Genomic DNA, 24,997 nt, shown 5'->3' with positions numbered 1-24,997 from the left:
GAAATGAGATTAAAACATAGTAACCTCTCTGTATACACGGACAGGAGGAGTAAATTAACACTGGAGTAATATTTCTTATGTTTCACTGCAAAATCATCAACAAAGAAATTGATGGTTTGGTTCGAACAAGCGAGAGACGGAGGCTCCGGCAGAGTTAACTGGGTGCAGCGGAGGAGGTTGGTTGGTTTCACGGACGGCTTGGGTCTCGTCATGGTCGGGCACCAGTGCTCCTGTGGTTTGATGGGACTATGATTGACTTATTGATTCTGCGGGGATCAACGGCTGTGTTGGAAAGGAGGGAGAAAGAAAGACGTCCATGTCAGCAGCTGAAAGCTGACGGGTTAATCCAAACACAAAAGTAACGTGCAAACATTTTACTGCACATTGTACAATTAAAAAGTTTGAATTTTAAAGTATTTACGCAGTGTTTCAACGCCCGAGGCTTATATAACCACTGCATTGAAAAATACACAAGAACACGTCGTTCAAAGACCTTGATGTGTAGGTATTATGTGGTTTTGTAATCATAAGAGTACGGGGCCTCCAGAGGGAAACGTCAGAGGTTCTTCCATGCCAATGAAAAGGTCATGAAGGAAAGACATTGTTAGTAGGACTGCAACTGAAGCCAAACGCTGCTAAGCACAAAAAGACCCTTTAAAATTATAACAATGAAATATTTCCAGGTCTGATGGAGACTTTTCAGGTCTGATATTTTGGTTTTATAGAAAGAAATATGGCCTCGGGCCTTTCTCTGATCCCTGGCATCACTAGAGGCGGACACGCAGCTTCAATAAGTGAAATTCATTTTCAGAACGAATCGCTGATTCTGTGGGCTATTGATTAAGTCAAGATTTCTTGTTTGTAACAACCTGTCTGCATTAAATGAACTGAAAATGTGAAAGCATCTGAATCGTTTTAAGATTATTTTAGCTGTATACAAATCAACCCATGTTCACATTAATAGAAATATACATTTTACGAGTTCAAACAATTATCACTACAATTAGAATAGAAACTGCTCTTTTTAATGTCTATGAAATAAATCTACATATATTGTGATTAAGACAGAGAAGTGTACAGAGAGTATTCAGAGTGGCCCACACGATCCCCACAGTCTATATGTTGATATGACAATGTCTGCTACAACAGAAGACTTTTTAGGAAATAATGCAGTCATTTTCTTGTACAACTCCACCATTGCTCGCCATGGACCTCCAGTTCATTTATGTTTGAGACCCCGAGCTATAATATTTGTTTATAAACAAATATACATGGTTGGTAGATTATCTGGCCCAAGGGAACAATGAAAAAGAGGTTAAAACAGTAATAAATGTCATGCATATTTCAAATGCTTTTCAAAAATGTATTTTATTAGACTTAAACAAAGAAACTGCAGGTTTTAAATTCATTTAGTATCGGTTGTGAGGAATGCAATCTGACTCCAAAAGTGGAATTTATGCATGTAATATCGGTTGTCTCGTTCCTAAATCTTTCAGATTGCTTCCGGGTAACAAGGCCAATGTGGTGTTTGTCAGGTTAAGTTTGACCTCCTTACCTCCGCAGCAGAGAGAGACGGAGGATTATGGACCTGCAGAACAACAACGTGTGCATCCAGAGTTTTCTGTAGCTTTACCCAGAAAGAGATTCATTTGGAGTAAATGTTTTAGAATAATTTCCTTTGAAATCAAATTCAATGGAAGGACCCTGACTGAGTTCGAGTCCGTGCTCATATTCATTGGAAGAGATGAAGGCAAGAAGTATTTAGTGTCAAGGCGACAAATGAGAATGATGATCGCATAATTTTAGACTAACATAGGACGCCCCGAGTCTGGACCCTGGTGGTGGTGCAGAGCGACAGATGGCTGACGGAGGAGAGGCTCTGTGGCTGACCGGAATGATAACATGGTGATGGGGAATGTGGGGCGTGTTGCACATCAGACGCCGTGAAAGGCAGAGCGACAGAATACAATCAAGTATAAACTGCAAGGATTTGGACTGTTTGTCCCTGAATGTACAAGGAGTGAAAAATAAAATGAAACCAGGGAAACCAGGGGGGGGGGGGAGTGAAGAAAGAGATAAGAATGTGAATGAATCAACCATCTTGAGCACAAGCTTCCTTCAGTATAATCGTTCTGGATGGAGGTCGCTGTAATGTTCATATCGCTCAGACTTCATACTATAATTTTATAGCAGGAACAGATTTTAAGATGCCATGTACACACACACACACACACACACACACACACACACACACACACACACACACACACACACACACACACACACACACACACACACACACACACACACACACACACACACACACACACACACAGGAAGAAAAATACAGCAGCTTGAAATAAACCAGATGAGAACTTGGAGGACACAGCAGATGTGTTTTTACTGGATTCTCGGCTCTGCCCTTTATAAACTCAGGCTCTTCAGAGGCTGCCTGCTTTGGCTTAAAGACAAGCCCACATACAAGCACTGATTAGTCTTCACTGTGTCTTAAATGGCCTCAAAGGAGAGGATGAATACGACTACACGGATAGAAATCCTCTCCATGTTGTAATTCCTTCTTCTCTGGAGATTCAAGAATCAATACCTTTGTTTCCTCTCCATCTTTTTCTACAAGATATAACTTGTAATTTTCATCTCGCCTTTAGGTTTTCAGATGAAAGCGTGAAGTGTTACCTTGATGTTGTGAGTCTTCATTGAATCGCTCTCGCCTCACAGCGAAAAGGTCGTGGGTTCAAACACTTGTCAGGGCTTTCTGTGTGGAGTTTCCATGTTCTCATTGTGTGTGTGTGTGTGTGTGTGTGTGTGTTTCCCTCTCCGGTTTCCTCGCACAGCCGAAAAACATGCATGCAAGGTTAATTGGTGGCCCTAAGGTTCCCCTGACGTGTCCGGCGTGTCCGCACGCACACACAATACACAAGAGAAGCTCATATAATCCTTTCTTCCTCTCCACTGCATGTAATATATATCGAATTTCCATTTCTGTAGAAATAAAGATGTCTGCCAGAAACCTCCATTGGCATCTCTCAGAACTATTTAATGCAGTGGTTCTCAATTATTTTCTGTCATGCCCCCCCGAGAGGACAGAATTTTTTTCAGGCCCCCCCCCCGAATTGTACTACCATTGAGAATCTGATCATATTTATTTATTGATCTGTATAAACCACTGTATGAGTTGCTGGCACCAGCATTCTGCATGCAATCGCCTGATTATCAAAATAAATTAATCAAATGAGCTGGAGGCCCTTTTTTATCATTCAAGCATGAATAAAGACACTAATACTGAAAGTCGCGCCCGCCTCACGCCCCCCCTGACACCCCACCACACCCCCCCAGGGGGGCTCGCCCCACCATTTGAGAAGCACTGATTTAATGTAAGAAAGCCACACTCCAATTCCATAATGCCGATGCTGCCTGCTTCTCACATGAATGCTGGTACGCATGTTGGACTCCCATATTGGTACAACTTGAGTCATTCTTTAAAATCTTGATTTCTACCTCTTTGACCATTGTCAACTGTCGAGTCAAAAGTAATGCAAATTAATCGTGGTTTAAAATCTGTGGTCGAAGTGTAGGACAGTTTTGCGGACAGATGTTTTCATGGTTGTGCAACCACTAACTGCCTGCGATGATTTGATGAATAACTGCACAATGTGGATGCTGCTCGGAGCGACGGCTGCTAACGACTGAGACAAAATGTCGGTAAATGTTCCGACACCAGTGCCTCAACGAAACATCCACTCACCTGGGAGGGTGCAGTGATAGACACGGTTGTCTCACAGACAGAATAACTCTGGATCTTCAATCAAACACGAGGTTGAAACTTCCATGGTGTTTTGAGTGTCTGTTTACACGACAACAGTCTTGTAAACAGTAAACAGTCTTTAGAACCACTGAAAGCACAACTTTTTGAAAATGGCTGCCAAAGTGGGATTTTTGGAAAATGCTCTGACTCAGTAAATGGTAAATGGGGGGGGGGGGGGGGGGGGGGGGGGGGACTTTTCTGAAATGCTGTTGCTGTGCGTGTTATAGCCAATCGTTCTTCTGCACGTACACAACTGGATGGACAATAACAACAATGGTCCAGAGTGACGTGACTCCCACTCTGGACACACACTCAATTAATTTCCAGGAACTTTTATTGTTGACAGTCACCGTAATAACAATCTAACTTGGTCATCTGTCCATATGAGTGTCCATGTTCTCGCCACTGCAAATGTTTATAGTGCATCGTTCTCTGCACGCGCGTCTGTGCTTTCGTTACAAAAACAACCAACAGCCTCCACTAATGACCAACATGCTCACTACATCATTTGCAGCATTACTGTGTAAACGGACATGATTTTCAAAGCCTTTTCTCCTGAACCGTAAACGGGGTCTCATTTGGCTTTAAGTATAAGTTCCTGCGTTGGTGATTGTGTCTTTCTTGTGTCATCCCTGTGAAGGACCTGCACCCTGCCTGGTCTCTATTGCATGTCAGCATGGATCGGCTCCAAACACTGCGACCTAACAAGGATAAAGCAGTATATAAGATCGATGGCCTCGGTTGTACTACAATTTGTGATTTTGATTGTGTTGATTTTTGTCCATTGGACATATATAAAGATGAATGTGAGCACCGAGAGGGCAATCAATGAGTCACGAAAGCACCCATCACACTTATGTGCCGCCATTAAATCAGTCCAGGTTGGTTGAGAAACACACACCTCTCCACCTGGAGTCGGGAGAGGCGTTTTCACTTCATCACGGAGGCCTATCTGTTCTGGGCAGGACGGTGCATCAGTCACAGCCCGTGGTGTTGTGCCTGTCTTCCCCATCATTCACACGGTATGACTGGTGTACTCTGATTAAAATCATAAATTACAATTTTCAATGCTGCGTAAAAGTTTCTTTCCCGTCTGCAGCCTCCCGGCTCGTGTATCTCAGCCCGCCTGCACCGACTATGTGACACGTGGGATTAAGTTGGATGACAGATCATTTCAGTGGGATCCTGAACAATCCAATGTGTTCACTTTCAAACCCGCAGCCAGAATCAGGAGGAATGATCCCGGGATGAGGAGAGCGGAAAGAGAGATGAAGCGGACAGATTTCCAGACTGCAGCGTGGCTCCCAGCTGAGCAGGGATTGATGACTTTTTTCTTTTTTTTAAGCGTAGGTGTACGACTGTCGGAGTAAATCTACAGGAGATTGGAGCCGCCGGGAGAGTCGAGCTCCAGGTCGCTTGTTCCCACACTGCCTTGAGAAGTGATGGATAGCAGCCTTCTCCTGCTCTTAATCGACACAGAGGCAATTCGATTTAAAGCAGCTTTATTTATAAGGCTGATAAAGGTACACGAATGTCACAAGAAAATTGGTTTCACACCAAAAGTCAGCATGTTTATGGAGTCATTCATCACATAAATGAAATCTTGAGACACAAAACAAACTGTGCGCTGCCTTATTTGACTTATGAGCTGAAATTAATGATGAATCAGCCATCATGTAGACCCATACGGTGCCAACAGCTCAGCCGATGGAAATACAACTACATGCAGGCTAATAGACTTGGCTTTTGTGAGTGGAGTTTGTTCGCTATCTACTATGCTCTGGATTAGTAAACTTTTGTAGGTGTACGTTCAAATGTTTGTGTCTATTATGTCTTGTAAATGTCTTTGTCCTCACTACACCCTAAACTATGAATTTTTGCTTCCCTTATGGCAGGCTCATGTTTGTGCTTTTTGGTCTGCACTGTGTCTGCTGATGGATTAAGATTTAGTAGAGCTTATTTATTACAAACATAACATAACATGAGGTGGATAGGATGTGGTCCGACAAAAGTGAACCTCTAAGTCCGGACTGTGGGTAGCAAAAACCCTACGTGCAGACAAAGCTTTATTACTGCAGAGGAGTAAAATCTACTTTTAAAGATCCAGCAGGATGAGGATGAGTTGGAGGTGAAGACAGAGATTTTTACATTCATATACATGTTATGCACGTTCACATTTTTATATGCACATACTAATCTGTATATGTTTGCACAAACAAATCCAATTACAAACCCAGTAATATAGACATGCACATACAAATATACATACCTTTGGAGACACACACACACACACACGCGCGCGCGCGCCCACGCACGCACACGCACACGCACACGCACACGCACACGCACACGCACACGCACACGCACACACACACACACACACACACACACACACACACACACACACACACACACACACACTTCTGTGGAGACCTTGTATTAACTTTCATTCATCCCTTGACTCTCCTTAAATTTGCACATGCATGTAGGAGTCAATTTTCTACAGTAATAATCATATATAAGACCGTATGTTATATAAAGGTTTGATCCCCATTATTACTGCTGGAGGAATGTGTGTGTATGTGAGCCTGCTCAACACTAGGCTGCATTTGAAAATGTACTTAAAATAAATAAGAGGATTGAAAACTGATATGTATTATTTAGGACTTAAAAAGATACACGTACTCGCATTGAGGTGTAATTGTAACCCTTAATGGTCCTATAGTGCAGACGCTACCTTGGCAGGCAGAAATCCACCCTTTTTTTTCTGGCATTGAACATTGCTGCTAGTTTCTTTGATGCCACAGAATTTCGTTGAACACATTTTAATGCAACTATCCGCAAATTGCTGATTGAAAAGGGTTAAAAGAAGAGTGAATATTGAACTTTTATCGTCCAGCACATGAAGCTGAAATTAATTGTAACGTCACCCTGTGTCTATTGAAGGAATAAATCATCAACTCTTTGCTTCGACGTTTGCAACCCGAACAGTTTTATAAGGAAATAATAATGCCTGCTGGTGTTTTGTTTATGACACGTTATGCCGGCAACATTTAATGCACGGTGGGTTTACAAGTTATATATATGATAAATAAAATCTACAGATTTTATCTGAAGAATAGACAAATGTATTAATCCCAGGGGGAAATTCCTTACAGCACTGCACCACAGAGAATTTAATGTTGATACAATATTAAAATCTCATATAAGTATTAAGAATAATATATTTCAGAAGTTTTCTCTGCTCTTGGACACTTCAAGGTTGAAGCTCCAACTGCAGTTTCACCCGGCGAATAAATGCTCAGTGTTCGTGTCTGTGGTTAATGTTAGCCGAGAGCAGCAGCTGATTGTATTGTAATTATGTGTTATAGAAGCAAAGAGGGAATACATTACTGCGAGGCGAATGTCTTCTCTTGGATTTATAACTCTTGTTCCTGAGCTCATTAAGCTGGAGGAAAATTAGCTTCATAACTCTGGGGGATCAGCAGGAAAGTTGTGTGACAAATAAACATGAAAAGTTAAGAGATTTGAATCTGGTAGATCGGAAGTGTCAAAAGCTTTTTAGTTCAGTGGCTGCATACAGTGCAGTTTCATCTTGAGTGGGCTGGACTGGTCAAATAGTGCCATGATAATGTGTACATTTATACTTTGTTTCTCTGTTGTGACGCAGAGTTTAAAACTGAAAACTTTCACAAAACCAAACAATTACTATGGAAACTTACTCCAATCTCAACATAAAGACAATTTTATTTACACCTTCTGGTGCAATATACCGTGAAATTACCAAAAACCTTCTCCAGCTATTGCATTTTACATGTTTTCACAACCTCCCCCTGACATCATGGCTTTGAAGCGAGTTTGTTTGCACCAATGCAGCTTTGTTTCATGGCCGAGTCACCAAAATAGAATTGTTTACCAGTGAACTTGCTAGAATCAGGTTTAGATGTAGTTGGATAAAAGTTCACACTGTCAATAAGATGAAACAATAAGGCTTTTGTGTGCAGAGTTCCAGTAAAACAGAATCTTTCTTTAGCTCCATCTTTCTGCAATCAACTATTCAGCTCTGGGTCTCGGTGTCATTAAAACTTTGCAAAATATTGAATAGCAGTTACACTCATTGAGAAATAAATCAGTTAAAGTTGTCTTTGTAACCTTTGATTCTCTCTGAGGTCACCCGGCAGACACCCTGGATAAATTGATGACTAATGTAAGTGAATATACAGTGTGTGTGTGTGTGTGTGTGTGTGTGTGTGTGTGTGTGTGTGTGTGTGTGTGTGTGTGTGTGTGTGTGTGTGTGTGTGTGTGTGTGTGTGTGTGTGTCTGACAGTGTTTGTACCTGTTTTACACCAGTTCCTATCTTGATTTTAGCTTTTGTTTTTAATAATCTCAAAGGGAGATACACACACACACACATATATATATATATATATATATATATATATATATATACCCCTCTTCTTGTTAAACATCTTGAATTTCCTCGTGCTTGATGACATACTTTGAATCAGGTTGTATCTTGTGTGTTAAACTGAACTTCACTCCAACAGACACTTCAGAAGTAATTGTCCTAACTAACATGTCTAAGTCCCTGCTTTCCATTCCAGTTCACACTCCGTTGTGCTCACCTGTCTTAAAGACAGATTGCATTCCTGTTTTTATCGATTGGTTCCAATGATGTCGTGCAAGACAGAAGTTGGCATTAAACCAATGTCGGTTAGTCAAAAGATTTTCAATACATGTGATCGGTTTAAGGCTGACACAGAGATAAATGAGGACGCAGCGGTGCATGTTTATCACTTTCTATTCCTCCATTTATTAAAAAGAAAGGATAATGCCTCCATTAATCCTCAGAATGCATTGAGAATCTCGTTTAGGGACGCAATAGACAAAAAAAAATCATGTCATTCATTATTATGCTGTGTGAGCAGAAGGCCATCTGGCGCCTTGGATGCATCACAGTGGGGTTTTTTTTTTTAATCACATCTGAGTTTGCAATATTATAAAGTGTCAAAATACCATGACAGAGAGAATAATTTACATAAAGCTAAGTGGAGCAATGATGAAGGGACACGTGGCGTTAAACAGGGAAAGAACCCCCCCCCCGCCAAAAAATCCAAGCCGTGGTTTTCATAACAAAAGCAAATGCAGCGTGTTTGAAAAATACATGAGTCATATGTTATGGCCTTCACCATCCCCACAACTCAGCTGTTGTTGCAACTGCGAGTTTGACAGAGCCAGGCCTGTTGTTTGATCCTGCTTCTTTCAAAGCTAATGGACTTCTTCTTCTTCTGGCTTCTGCACAGACACACGAGTGGTATCGATCCTGGAAAGTCTCAACAGAAAGGCCAATGAACATATTTGTGAAAATGTCAAGCAGTATGAAATGTCATCAGCGGGACGGATATGTCCCTTTTACCTCAGGGGGGAAAACAGCAACACAAAGTTTACTTGAAAGAGCAAATCCTGACAGTTCGGTTATATTAAAAAGGTCTTCGTTTGAAGAGAGGGACGTTTCTGATGTACTGGACGAGTTGTTTCTCAGTCTGTTCACAAGTCAAAACTTAAATATTGAAGTTGATTTCAAATGGTAGAAATGTTAGAAGTAAATATTTCAGTGCATTTTAGCATGATCTTCAGGCTGCTGACATTTACTTTTTAAATAGCAATAAATACATTTAGAGCTGAATCAAGACTGCAGTTTCTTCTGTCTGTTGGTCTGTTAATTTACATTCTGGGTAATTAATTACCTGCACAGAAGAAAAAAGTGTGTATAAATCACATATATTTCATTCTCAAACAAATTTGTATGAAGCACAGTAATATTTATCATTAAGTTAATGTTAAAAAAAATCCCCATTAATAGAATTATTGAAGCCATTTGAACAAACAACCACAACCAAGGTTAATTAGCTGTCAGTTATCTAATATAGTGTTTCCAAAACTTTGGGTTGAGACACAAAATGAGTTGGGTTTTTTTTGTTGTCTTTGGGTCGTCTGAATGTAGAGTGAACTTCATAGCACCCTCCCTCTGTGAGTTTTGAGCCTGGTGACAGATCAGTGTACAGAATAGGTTTGCTCCTGTGTGAATAGTAGTCTTCATAGCAGTCAGAGAAAGATTTACGAAACAGATGTACAAGAAAGATTTTATGAAGGTTGGGACAAAAAGTCTGATATTAATGAAAGATTCAGACGGTTAATTGTATTTGTTCAGACTTTTTCCTGATTAGAACTGTTCAGTGCACCCTCCATACAAAAAAACCCTCAAATTAAATACATATCCTTGATCAATAATGGTATTTAAGATTTTTAGCACTGTTCATTCACTGTAATAAGGTTTGAATTTGTATCTTGACTTTGGACTTTTTGGGGGCGCATTCCACATATCCAACATGGAGTCACTGGACCCTTACATTTCTTACTTGAATCAATCACTGTGAAACCCATGAATGGATGCTTTTCTTATGGAAACACCTGCGAATGGGCAATCGAAGCACAGCTACAATCTCCACTGTCACTGACATTTGTTTTAATGTTTTCATTATTATCATGTAAGTTTTACAGGAGGTTGTTTTTTTTTGTTTTTTTTTTTTTAATCCTGTCATATAATTGTATGAGATCATGTCATTGCATGTAATTCCTGTGGGTGGACATTATTGTTGCTTCATGTTGTTCAAACTATCTTGACTGTGTTTTCTGTGTAATTGCCGACTGATTCTGAGATGTTGGGCTCCGGGCTCTGCCGGGACGACGCCATCTGTTTCAGGACTCCCTGTTATCCTTGTTAGTGTAGACAGATTTTTGTGGCTATTGCTGTTATTGTTTCCCAGCAGAATGAATCTGAGATCGAAGCGTCCTTGCTGTTGTTGTACCAAAACAAAACTTCACTCCAGGACTGTCTGAGCTTTACACCTCCGAGGTTAAATAAATCAAAAGCAACAGGGGTTTTTGTTAACAGCTGCGTTTCCACAGTCATTAACACAATGGTGAAAAAAGATATAAATGTGCAGGACTTCACGGGGCTGTCAAACAGAGTGATGGTGGAAAATCTTCAAAGACTTGCAGCTCTGGGCTTCCAGCCATTACGAACTGAGCGCCAAGTGGCCAGTCGTCCCTTCCTTTCTCTGATTTGACCAGTGGTGTCAAGCTGAGTCGATTACTGTTTCTCTTAGATTGAGCACAGATGGAAAAAGGGCCCTGGGCCATCCTGCTACCGCCCTCGTAATTCAAAGTTAACTCCCATTTACTCTGGAGATTTCCTTCTCAGTTCTTCTTTGCGCAGCATGAGCGGGTCGGAGTCTTTATAAACACCATCGCCCCTGTGTGGAGGTGAGCTCTGTCATCATGAAGTCACTTCCTCTGTGAAGCTGCTGCTGTCGGGCTTCAGCCCTGCGTTCACTCAGGAGACCCCGGCAGACAGCCCAGGCTGAACTCACGGTGCACCGTCTCTCTGGAGAGGAACACTCCGTGTCACTCTCTATGAGGCGCGAGCAGCCGAGCCACAGAGGTGACATGCAATGACAGCAAAAACAGTGCTGCAATCTTTTTTTTTTTTTTTCTTTAGAGGGGCGCTATAAAATTGTTCCTCCTCTCTGCATTTTTCTAATGTATCTCAGCTGAAGCAAAAGTAATCCCTACAAAGGCCAAGTCAACAGTGACTGCAGGGAGATTAGGAATAATCTACTCTATGAACCACTGATCAAACATAAAACTCTAAATGGTTTCACCGATGGGTGGTGCGAAACTTACTAAATGTTATGAATATAAGCATTGAAATGAATCCTTGTGTCTTAGCTGCAGTGTGAAGTAAAAGTTATACCGAGCAAAGAGTATTGGTTTAGTTTTATTCAAGTTTAACATAATAAGAATTAAACTCAATGATCCAATATTAAATATTTTCTTTTCATACTCCTGTGGGACTCACTGATGTCCGTGTTAAAAAATATGAACAGACCCTCTAACATCCCTCTCGGCCACATGACAATATATTAGTCACTCTTTCTTAAGCTGCAATGGTGACTGTTTCTTTTGTAAATGAGTCGTTATATACAGTTACCAGTGTCCTGATCTGCTCAGGACTGTGAAAAAAAAAGAAGCAGAAATGATGTCTGAGCTAGAAAGATATTTGTTTTTAAGTCAAATGATCATCAATCAAACACAATTTGCACTGATTAAATGTGGTTGTTTGGAAAAATCAGTGTTGAGCTGCAAAAATCCAAACTAAAGGAAAACGATTTACCAAAACTGGACAGGCTGCAGAGAAGCTGAGCTGCCGACCTCGACTCCACAGGAAGTCTGTTTTTTCCACTTCCTCTCTGGAGCTTTTCAGCCTGGCTGGTCCAGATCTGGAGAGATTGAGTGTTTAACAGGGTCCTCTGGTGATTGGCTCTACTACACTCTCAGATGGCACTGCATTGCTTCTAAACTGCTTCACAAAATGTTTGTTAAACTCTTTTAATGGGATTCTTTAATATTTCTTACATTATTACAAAAGGGTGTTCTTCAGAACATTCTGTCATCCTCTTTTTAATCGCTTCATCCATTAAGACGTTATATGTGTATAAAGTTATCTCTGCGTGTCAAAGCGAGATAATAAAACAGGTAGGATAACCTCTGAAAAAATTCCTTTGATTTCATAAAGATATGATCATAAAGATCATTGTCATAAAGCTGATTGTGTAAAAAAGTAAATTTGCAAAGCAAAAAAAAGTATTACACAAAAAGGGGGCAGTTTTATATCTTTTCTGTTTCATAATTTGCGCAGAATTTATTGAGTTAAAATGTTTCTTATTCAGAACCAATTCTCTCGTATACAAACACATATTGGACACCGCCCGGGGCTGTCACACAAGGCGCTCTTTGAAAAAGTGGAGTTTCAAATAAGAAGTCACTGGTTCCTCGAACTAGTTAATTTAAGTTTACAGTTATTTGCTGCACGTTACGGGGGGGCAGTGTAAATGTTGCTTTTGTTTGATTTAATGGAACCATCTTCAGTTAGGTTTGGAATTAACAACTATACTTCTCTTCTGGTTGCGGGAAGAGTGGGAACATTTCTTTGTTAAGGCAAGACCTAACCGGTCAGCGAATTTGCAGCAAGAATAATGAGTGTTGAGCCAAAACAAATCTCCCCGCTGGCGCCCCTGTTCAGGGGTACGGCGTCTGTTATCCCCTTTGAGCTGCAATCACCTCGGGTCACCCACAACCACACGATGGAAAAAGCGGCATTGGATATATTATTAAATCAGAATTCAAAGGGTGAAATGTAGAGCTATAAAACATATAACCCAGTACTTCATAACGTTTTCTTATCTGACCCAAATGAAATATGTGTGACTTTCTTTCACCCCCCTCCCTTTTTTTTTTTTTTTTTATATAAAAGCATTATGAGCTTAGCCTGTGTGTCGCCTGTAGCTTCACAGGATTGACGTGCACTGACATGCTGCCACTTACATCCTGTTGGACCTGCTGACTTTGCTTTTATGAGAGCCAGGCGTGACTCCCTTTGGATGTACATGTTTGCTGAATATAATAGTTCCACGGCAGAACAGCCGAAGATTATTTTATGCTGACTGCCTATGAAGTCGATCGTTGCTGCTGGCTCAGAGGATACCAATATGAGGGTTTTTACTCCATTCTGCTTTCCGTAATATATGCCCATAGTCCTGCATGTAAAGACAGTAGGTGCACATAAATGCATTGCGCCCTGAAGACCACTCCACCTGTCACTCCCCTGTCAGTCTGTGTTTCTTTAAATGTCCTTCACGTCGGTGTACCCTTCACTTAGAGAGTGGCCAACATTAACGTCTCTCCTCTCTGCTGCTCAGTTTTTCATTTCGAGCTTCTGAAGCTGCAAAACATTTTTCCCGTCCTTGCCCTGAAAATTACTGAATAAAAGTTAAAGTCTTTGAGCATCACTTCGACATCCTTCTTTGGAAAGCTTGAATAAATTTCCAGGACATCCTCGTTTCTCCACAGCCTTGAGTGAATCGTGTTACCTTGATCACACTCTGTAAGAAAAGATTTGTGACGCCTCATAATGATGAACAACCGTCTCAGGATCAAACGCAAAGTGACCGATCCCTGTCGCTGTGCAGAATCATTTCACACTACAACTTCCAGTACAGACAGATGAAATCTGTGGATTTAAAAACATTAAGTTGATCTTCAGGAGGCTCTCAAGGTCAATGTCAGGTTCAACATGACTGAAAACAGTCAAGTTGTAATATTGGTAGAAACTACAAGTGATGCAGATCACATGTGAGCTGTTTACAATCTTTATTGACCAGATAAGCTAAATAGTTGAAGACTTCAGTAGCCATCCATCCATCCATCCATCCATCCATCCATCCATCCATCCATCCATCCATCCATAACAAGCCAAGCAGAGATGCTTGTTCAAGGGGCACAACGAAAGATTCAAATAACAAGAGCGATAGAAGCTCGATCCCTCCATCTCCCTGAGCCATTCAAACCTGACAGCAGATCCTGTGTCCACTCTCTTCTCAGCTTTTGAATCGGCCACTTCAGCTGGTTCCTTTCGGTGCATGGAGGTATCGGCTCTTTGAGTTACTCCACAACTGTTGCAGGGTTACTTTTGTTAGGTCTTCGGGGGGGGAAAGCTGAATTTCCAAAATGTCAAGCTTTTTGTGAATGTCGCAGAAATATAAATCCACTCCGCGAGGGATGATATCCAGCTGTGACAGATATAGAACTTAAACTGAATAAGGACACACATATCACCGTTTTTTTTCTTCTCCCCTGTTATTTGTATTTGTGATGAAGAATGAACACATTGGCAAGAGGGAGAACAGGCAGAGATAAGAGACTGAAGAGACAGGAAACAGATGTAAACCCAGACAGTAAACATTGTATGATAACAACCATAAACTTAAGAAACCTGGCTTACCTCACCCTGCAGAAAGCTAGAGAGAGAGAGAGAGAGATTATTTATTAGAAATGAACTGCTTCCCAGCATTTTGCCCAAAGCACAAAGACTCACACACACGTGCATTACCATCCATTCATTACTGAACTGTCCTTCTTTACATATGACTTTTTGTCTCTTTTTTCCTGTGTTTCCCTGCCTTTCAGGGACATTGCATCGACTTACATGAGCACATACTCGCCAGATTTAACCTAAACCTTATGTTAATGTGGTCCTAAAAGATGCCTTTACCTTTTAGTACAAGACTTTGATTCAGTAGAAAAAAACAGAAAAAGGATTAAAAAAAACAACAACAACTCTGTAATCAGTGTTAACATAATTTGGTCCTCTTTAATACAACAATAAGTACATGGATACTGAAACACACACACACACACACACACACACACACACACACACTCACACACACACACGTGCTTCCTCAGCACTTTATTGGCGAGTGACGGCACACGCTGTGATGTTGCTCCCTTACTGTCAGTCATTCTGCACCTTCAGCACTCAAAACACAACGTAATGGACTGTACCTAAACAAACACAGACTCACAAATGCATGAAAATACTAACTGCCTGTTCATGCATATGAATCTAAATCCTGCATGGTTTTATTCCTTTTGGTCTCATTTGAATGTTTCCACCCAGCGTTTTACGATTTTGATGAATTAGTTGGTGTTTAAGCCAAGACTGCAGTTGGATGAAGAAACAATGAGATCGGAGTGTGTGCCCTTTCTGTGCTCCACTGCTCTTTGACTCTGCAGATGCTACTTAAATAACCATTCCAAAACAACCGTATTTTTGGTTTTTATGCTTCTGTGGGGGGAGACAGGATCAGCGGCTGCAAGAACACTTTTCATCAAAACATAGTACACAATCGCTGTGGTCATAATTCATATACTGGACAACAGTAGGAGGATGTACCTTGTTAAATGTAATACTGTCCAGCCTCTGTCGCTCTGTGTTGTAAAACTCAACGTAAACATTTTTTTAAACCATATTATGAATCTCGACATCCTCCTTGTGACCTAAAATTTCAATATTTTGATATATGTCATGTCAAAAAACTATAGTATAGCCAGATGGATGTATGAAAGTTTTTAAAATTTCAGTTATAAACGCCACATTTGTTTGCAGAACTGAGCTAGCATTGCTAGCATAATAGCCATTAGCTCACACCGATGCTAACTAGGTAGGTCAGGTAGCAACATCATTGTGTGAAACACTGAGCAGGGAACGTCTCCATGGCAACCGATGCTGATCTCCATTAATCTCCTCCATGATGTGCTTCTCCCCTCTGCTTTGTATGGGACAGTTTTTCGGAATTTATTCGGAAGCATTTAGCCGTTAACGTCCCAAAATGTGATCAATTGGTCCTTGGACGTTGAGATTTCATACCTGAAAATTATATGCATTTCAAGTGAGTAGTTTTTGCAAAGAAATGTTTCAAATACATTTATATACAAACGTATAAACAAACAAACAAATAAACAAATAAATAAATACAGACAAAAACATAACCGTCACAGCCAACTTCAGTGGTTGCTAAACTTTTTTTGGGTAATAAGATAAAACAATAAAAAAAAAAAAAAAAAAAAAAACCTAGCAGGGTTGAATTTAATTTAATATCTTTGAATATGTCTGGCTGTGACTGACTGGTCGTACCCTAAAGTCAGCTGGGATCAGTTCCAGCTCCACTCGATCTTAGGTTGGATAAAACAGTAAAGCAGATGTGTTGATCGATACAACTTAAAATGAGACAAAATGGTGGTTAAAGCCAGACTGATGGAAACTCTCTGCAGTGACCTCAGTAAAAAAGCAAATAAATAATCTGACATCAGTTTATTGTATTCACATTATGACTGGGGCTGCAAGAAGGAGATAATGGAGTATAATTGTATTTTATAGGGGACAGTAAAGAAAGACAAGACATGACGTGACTAAAATTTAACAAGGCTCCCAAGACATAAACCAAATATATTCTTGTCTCCCGAACGCTGCGTCTCCGTACCCTTAATAAAAATGCAGGCTGACTTTATTCCACTGAGCGATGTTGTAATTTGCTGCATGCATAGAGAGTTTTTGCATCTCTTCTCTCAGGATGAATGTCTCTCTGATGGAGCGACACCACAGAGTGATCCGGTGTGCAGATGTTGGGCACAGATAAAAAGACAATTATAGTATATGACTGGGACACCATTTGTATTTGTCCCAGATTTAGTGCTATGGGATGTGCAATAGATGGAATCTTTTGTTCACATTTTGCCATTATTGATGTGTGGGTCGTGAAGGAAACCACTCTTAGAATGGGAACGATCGAAGCATGGAGCCATATATATATATATATATATATATATATATATATATATATACATTTTAAATTAAATTTTGCTGTTGTTCGAGTTGCTCATGATTGATCTACTATCTGTGAGTTTGCACCAAACTATGATCTATGAGGCTTTGTGCAAAAGGTTGTGACCTCAGAAAGACAGAAAACTTGTCAAAGAGGAATTGTTAAAAATGGTAGCTTGTGATCTACAACAACAGTACCTGTTTGTTTTAAACCTTTCCATTCATATTTTATGTGATTCTCTGAGTGTCTCTGTGTTGTTTCACCATAAACAAACAAAAAAGAACAAATATTGAACGTATAATTACAGATTGGGTCTATTATATATTTGGAGCCACACAGCAAATACACATCCTATTTCAGTTTTGTCACTGGCAAATCATATGTGTATACATTTGAGTTACTTCGACTTATAGACTAACCCTAACAAAATATTTGAGATTCCACCTCGGCACTAAAAGTTTTTATTGTGAACCGAGCCAAAATTCTGTTGTGATTCATTATGAAGGTCAGAGGTTGTTAAAACAGCTGTGTTGAACTTTACAGTGTAAAATTACATATTTTAATTCAGGCTCTGTTACACAGAGTACACCTTGTCACCTTTTGTTTAAATCGATTTAAAACACGTGTGGGACTGTACCACAAGCTGATCTGCATGCAACAAAAGGCTGATCTGCCTTAATTTTCTTCTTCTTCTTCTTCTTCTTCTTCTTCTTCTTCTTCTTCTTCTTCTTCTTCTTCTTCTTCTTCTTCTTCTTCTTCTTCTTCTTCTTCTTCTTCTTCTTCTTCTTCTTCTTCTTCTCTTTACATGTCTGGACCAACGTCTTTGTTCGTGGTTGGAAACAGAGCTTCTTGTGAAACACTTTTGAACTCCACTCTCCGCTCATCAACACAGAATCTGCACGGCTGCAAAGGCTCATTAGACAAATTAGACCAAGTCATTCCCTTTCCCTCCAAGCAACATGGGTCCGAGTTGTGTCGCCATCCGGAAACATAAGAGGATAATTAGACGCCATTCTTGCGGGAGAAAGTAATTCTGCTTTTCTTTAAGATCTCCTTGAATGTGTCCTGAAAGCTGCAGGGACCATATGCTCTCTGCAGTGTGTTTACTAACCCACACCATACAATGACACAGAAGGGCAAAATAAAAGTGGGACAATAAAAAAAGAAGGACCAGCTCCAATCACTTCACTTTAGTTTTCCATGTCACTTGTAGATGTGTGGAAGGAGTCAATCCTTCACTGTGCAGTAAAGGAGAGCCCCGACGGAGAGCTGAAAGAGAAGGGCAGACAGAATCTGTTTAAAATTTCTCCCTCTGATGTGTGCATATAAACAGCCGACTCGTCTGGTCCGGCCTTCACCTCTGTCTGCGTGTCTGTGAGCACAGTGACAGTCGAAGTGCGGGTGCGTTTGTTTTAGTGTGTGTGTGTGTGTGTGTGTGTGGGTTTGAGTTTGAGTCTGGCTCTGAGCCATCCACCTTGCACAGACCTTTTTAGATGGACTCAGGGGAGCTTTTTTAAAACAGCCAGCAAGCAATTTCACTAAACCATGTTACTTATGAATCACTTAAATTTGTATTTTTTTGCAAGTCACTCCAGGCCATCGTTTGCTTCTGCTAAGATGGGTGGAATTTTTTTTTTTTTTTTTTGCACACATCTGTGAAATGAACTGTAAGTGTAAACAGATTAAAAAAAACAACAAAAAAAACAAATCCCTCTAAAATGAATGATGAAAAAAACTGCTTTATATATTTTAGCTTGGAGAAAGATCTGAGTGAAATTCAGATGTGAGGAGTTTTTGCATTTCAGATCAGACTTACATGGACAGATTGACGGCTTAGTTCAAAATTCAGTCATTATAAAAGAAACACCCAATAGTGTTTTCTCAACAGGAGCCTAAAGTCTGAACGATCATGACGGATGGTGCTTTTATACACTTTAAACACTTTAATTGGAAAATGGTGCAGTGATGGCTGCAGATAATAGTTTATAGAAATAATACTTTCTGAATATATATATACATTATGTAAGTATGCATGTTTGATGTGCAGTTGAAATTACTGGTGCATATTAAAATCGATATTGCTGGATGATTGAAATGCAGCAGAACTCGGGATAAAGTTTCAAGTTCTTCACCCGTAAGAGCAAATTTACGCAGAATCTCATCGTTGGAAAAAACAAACAAATAAGCAACCAAAGCACTCTTGAAAGTCTAGTAATTTTCTTTGTTTCAGTACTAGAATGAAATACCTTGGCTGCAGAACTTCAGATTTTCCTTCTTTCTTTGACTTTTACATGTACAAATGTCTTTATATATTTTTCTAAACGGCTTCCTGTGTTGGAAAGTATTTCCTGTAACAGAAGCTGTATTGATCTGCAGCCGTGCTCTGGTGTTAGGTAACACCGTATGCGGTGCTTGCGGTCACATATTGGCCATTATACACACACATGTGAAAGCAGCTGCACCGTGCCTCGGTCTCCCGCAGGTGCACCTTCGCCTAGAATAGCTTTTATTCCATTATATATGGTCAGGCTGATGACTAGCAGTTTTGATTTAACCTCTATTTACCCTGTGAATGTGTGCTGAGTGTATGTCAGTGAAGTGCACATGCAGGGAGGATAGTTTTGTTTTGCTTTTTTTATGTTAACCATTTTTAAATCGGAGCTGTTTTCAGGTCAGTTCACTTTCACCTTCATGCTGCTGTAACCTTCAGAGACACCTCTTACAACCATGGGGAGCAGAGAGACGACACTTTGTTGTGACATAAGAAACAATCAAATATGGAAGAGAAAACAGTGTTCCCTTGTCAGACATGAGACTGAATATCCCTGCTCGCCGTTCTCCATTGACTGGGCAGTGCATTAATTTAATTCCCAAATGAGGATTTATGGGCATGAATCTCTCTAGCTAGAATAAACAGTGTAAACTAACTCAGGGATGGTGTTGGTGTGGCTCACTGAGGTTGATGGCATATGATATAAGGTTTGTCGGTTGAGGGAGATGAGTTTGGTTGACTGCGCCAATGATCCGCTGAGTTCAAGCATAATTGGTTTTGGTTCCTCGGGCAGCTTTCAAAGTGATCAGGATACATCTGTTATTGTTTTACAAATAGACGGGGTATTTCCCAGAAGCCCGGGCCTCTCTGCTCTCTATACTGCCACCTCCACCCCAAATGGACAAAGCGGGAAAGGAAGATGGATGGATGGATGGATTTCCCAGAAATTGGTTCACATCTACTTTACAGCTCACAAAGGACAGATTGAGGCAAGATAGGTGCTTTACCCTCAGTTCTAGTTTAAGCTGTTTTACAAATTTAAACTGCTTTACCCATTTCAGCTGTTTTATCATTTGAACCATTTTGGTTTTCATTTTTAACTAATATAAGAATCATTATGAGAATGGGTGTGGTCTCAAACTGTTACTACTGTTGTCCATGGTTTTGCACTAAAGTTTACTGTGTCATTTGTCTCATTACACTGGCGTTTGTTTTTCTATTTACTGGTTTGTAGTTTCCTTTTTATTCTGTAGTTATTTCTTCAACATACTAGAAAACGACAGCCCATCCCAGATGTTTCCTGCTGTGTGCTGTATGTGAAAACTATTTATTGTCCTTCTCTGTCAACTTTTCCTTTGACCTTATATTCTTCAGGGAAAGCTTTTTCTCATGGATATTTTCATGAACACTGGTCGCGTGATGAAATGTCCCTCTTGGCTGTAAAGGAAGCCAGATGTTTCAGGACACCCAGATGTAATGGACACGCATGATCATGTTAAAGGAAAGGAAATGAGACGTGATGTGCATGACAACATGAAAACTGCTGTATTTTGTACATAAACAAGTATGTCTTACAAATATATATTAACTACTGCGTTCAATTCTTGAAAATGAATCCCTGCCTAAGTGTATTATTTTATTCCGATTGGATAGTTTGACTGCATCGTTTATTCAATTCCATATCAGTTGAGCTCATTTATTTCACCATGACTGCATGGTGATCTGGCAGAAAGCTTGACCTACAGACCTTGTGACAAAGCCGAGGCTTTCAACATGTTTGGTAACTTTACAAAAAAGAATAAACGGGATTTTTAAAGAATATGGTGCTGCTTGTTCTACCCAGAAAAGATCTCATCTTCAATAAATAGCTTGTGTCTTGGCTGTCAATATAATGTTGTCAAAATGTGTTATTTGGCCTTAAACTAAAGCATTCATTTGCTTTACACGTACCTTTTCTTGAATTCAACATGAGTACATTAAAAAAAAACGCTTAAGCTTCTCTGTTTTTCTGTTACGAGTAGTTTTATTTTTGTGGCATAATGCAGCAGAAAACTTTACACAGTTATTATCCATTTTCATTCTTGAGTCCTCCAGTGAGGTAAATATTCTTCAAAAGAAGCGTAAAGACTTTTCCCCTCCTGTCAACAACAATGGAAAATGTGCTTCACGGGGAGTAGAATTCCTCCCACAAGGAATGTGTGGCCAGTTTTACTTAAACTTGGCCAAGTGTACGCGAAACATGAGCCAAAAAATACACTTGGGGATCGTACAAAGCAGTTGAACCTGCAAATTAAGTCTTTTTAAAGAGAGAGACAGAGAGATACTAATCGCTGTATAATCTGATCAGAATGCCACATTATAATAATCAAGCCAATTTGCAGAAAATTATGATTTATGTGTGTTTCTTAACATCAAATTGCCATTTTAATGTGACATTTTAAATGTCATAACTAAAGAAGTAGAAGAAAGCTATTTTTTCAGTCACTGAAATTGATGGATAATGAAATGAGCAGGCCTGTGTAACTTTTTTATAACACATTTATGCCAGTTGTAGTCTGAAGAGTGAAAACGAATGCAATAAATATTTATGACAAATACTACCCTATCCAAATAGGGCTTATTTAATAAAACACCATTACACGTAACAGTTGCAAAGGCTGCATCTCTATCAGAGAGAGCACACATCAGCAAACATTATTTATTGATACTATCATACTATCCTAGCCTCATTTGTATTTATCTGTGCTTTTTTTTTTTTTTTTTCCCCAGATGGTAAAATAGTGTGGATTTTAGATGTTGAGAGGTTTCTGTAGAAACCCCAGATGGTCGGTCATCGCGGGTGTCACGTCCTCTGAAAGCAGATGGACGGAGCATTAACAGCTGGGATTCACTGTCCGTCATGGTGGTTCTCGCAGCCATATGCGATCGTTCTAACTTAATGAAAACATGCTTCGTTAATGGATGCAAAGAGAAAATTGATCGTATCCAGCTTTATGACTTCTCTACAATTTTCCTTGACCTCCAGTCTTTTATTTGCTCTTGCTTGAACTTGCAAGGTCGAGCAGAAACCTTCGGCATGTTTGTGTTAAAGTCTCGTCTATCATGTTATGACCTGCTGAGCTGTGCATTAAATCAGTTCTGTCAGCCAGCCGGCTAAGGGCAGCCGAGGTAGAGGAACTTTGGCCTTGTTTCTGTTGCTGAGATGAAGAGGAAAAAAAAAAAAAAAAAAACGCTTTGGTAATCAATGTTGTTTTCCTTCCTTTTTCTTGCAGTCTCAGCAGAAATGCATCGTGATCTTTGCCTTGGTGTGCTGCTTTGCCGTGTTGATGGCGTTGATTTTCTCGGCTGTGGACATCTGGGGCGAAGACGAAGACGGGATCACAGAGGAGAACTGTAGCAGGAGCTGCAGGTGAGAGCTGGACCACCACCAAGTAGATGAGACTGCAAGCGTTTTATATACTTTTTCACCGAGCTGCTGAGAATCAGCTCGTCTTAATGATGTACATGTAGTTGTAATAGTGACAAATCAACACGGTGAGGGTCTGCCTGAAGCGAGCAGGCTGCCTCGGACTCATCTGAGTGTGCATTTTCTTTAATTAAAGAAAGATTTTTTTCTTTCCTCGATAGTATTTTTGCATCATTTATTTGGAGGAAGATGAAAAACAAGCAGGATGTTAGCATCCACCAAGAGAAACTGTTGTCATAACTGAGTAACCGATGCTAAATCTAAGATTGTACTCACTGACCAGGGCAGAGAGAGACAGCGGCACTACAGCCACTTTTTTTTAGATTATTATTATTAAAGAAACAAGGCAGCATCACCAGTGGCACAGATCTTATATACTGTATGTTGTGACTAGTCATTCCTAGGATTGGTAGATACATTTGTTCTTTTATGGGCATGGAAATAGCCCAGAACAAGAGCTGAAATACTAGTTTCACAAAAACAAAGTAGAAGCCTAAGTCCAGACTAAATCAAAATCTTTGGGAGAAAAAGTCGAGGATAAAGGTACACAACCGGGGATCAGGGATGACAAAACATGACAACAAAGCACAGAACTATTTATAGTAGGCTTATTATTGTACAACAAATTAAAGAAATCCACTGAAAGTCATTGCTGCTTTTCCCCCAAATGCCTTCATGGTGAAAATGATACCAGTTTGGAGGTAATCAAACACTTATAACAACTTTAGAATATTTCATAATTTTATAAGAAAGTGTTCAAAAATGTCATAGAAAATAATAAAATGTGAGGAAACAGTCACACAACACCCCAAAAACTACAGTAGACTAAACCTTACTATCATAACGAGAAAAAAAATCATACATTAGTATTCCTGATGTCCACAACAAAAAGTCAGAAAACAAATTCAGAGTAAGAAAGTGTGCAGAAGAAAACAATCTATTGCCTCAATCTTCATGGTTTAGAGCTGGCTCAGGCTCGTCATCCTATTTCATCTCAATCCATTATGTTTTTGTCGGAATTTACAAGCCTTACTTTGACAACCTCAGAAAAGCCTTGTGGGATCTTTGGTGCCCCCACAACATGGGTTGGGAACCAAAGCCAACTTTGTCTAGTTCCTACTCACCAAAATAACAATCACTGAGCTCTTTAAAAAAAAAAAAAAAAAAGGTCTATTGAAAAACAAGCAGAGATCTCAGAGCTCAGCAGCGTCTGGAGGTGTGTGCAGGTGTTTGAGAGCGGCATTGCTGATGTGTAAAGAGAAAGGAGAGAGACGGCTCCCTTTGACTGAGCCAAACATCGATGGATGTAACACACCCTGACACCTTTATCCCGAGTCGGTTGTACGCTCCCCTACTCCCTGAAATGCTTACCGGGCTGTTCTGCAAGCAGCTTTAAGCCGGAGCAAAGTTCTCACTGTCTTGTTGGAGTTTTTAGAGTTTGAAAGCCACAGTGGAGTCGCGGTCGTTGACAGTGAAACGGGCTGATGCAGCAGTCCTGTCCTCCAACTGGTTTTTCCTCCATTAGACTCTTATCATCCAATTTACCATTCAGCCTTGAATTACCCCCCCCCCCTCTCTCCCTCTGTATCCATGTGTCTGTGCCCATCTACTCTCTCCCTCCTCCTCCTCAAATCGACCATTGAATGACCTTTCAGAGGATTATCTCAGACACGCCTCGCTTCCACACAAGACTCAAAGTGCAATCCCAACTTGTGAAGCTGAATCGGACTCTTCTTGTGATGAAAGACGAGTACGAGATTGGGGGTGGGGGGGTGATTGAAGGAGGGTGGAGCAGACAAGGGAACGGCAAATCGATGCATCAGCTGCTTATGGGAATCCTGTCAGTTTAAGATTCGCATTCAGAAATGTGTGCTGTCACATTTCCATGTGTCTTCAAAGTGATATCAATTCTTTTCAACACACTTTTTAGATGTATCATTACTGATTTAATATAGCATTTTGCCTAAAGCGAGTTGCTAATAGAAAAACAGATATATCACGGTGAGACTGGCAGGTTTATAAAGGAGGTGCATTGAGGCCTGCTCAGGCTCTGTCAAAACTCCTACAACTTCTAAATTCATCAAAGCAAATGCATATAAGGCCCTTCTGAGTCACTGGCATTTCTTCATGTCGCCTCTTTGAAAGGGATC

The 24,997-nt window shown here is 40.2% G+C and overlaps 1 protein-coding gene across 1 annotated transcript in view; it reads left to right on the top strand.

Annotated features, from left to right (window-relative positions):
• The window catches only part of LOC308138115 (inactive phospholipase D5), a gene marked incomplete at its 5' end in the record, with an annotated part of 64,938 nt that overhangs the window by 25,577 nt on the left and 14,364 nt on the right, over positions 1-24,997 (top strand). The window contains one exon of the mRNA XM_080507093.1: positions 22,654-22,790. Coding sequence (XP_080363219.1) covers positions 22,654-22,790 — 137 coding nt within the window. The remainder of the gene's footprint in view (positions 1-22,653; positions 22,791-24,997) is intronic.

Source organism: Blennius ocellaris (assembly GCF_963422515.1).
Source record: "Blennius ocellaris genome assembly, chromosome: 13".
Taxonomy (NCBI): Eukaryota; Metazoa; Chordata; class Actinopteri; order Blenniiformes; family Blenniidae; genus Blennius; species Blennius ocellaris.
The sequence above is the reverse complement of the archived record's forward strand: the minus strand, read 5'-3'. Positions and strand labels throughout refer to the sequence as shown.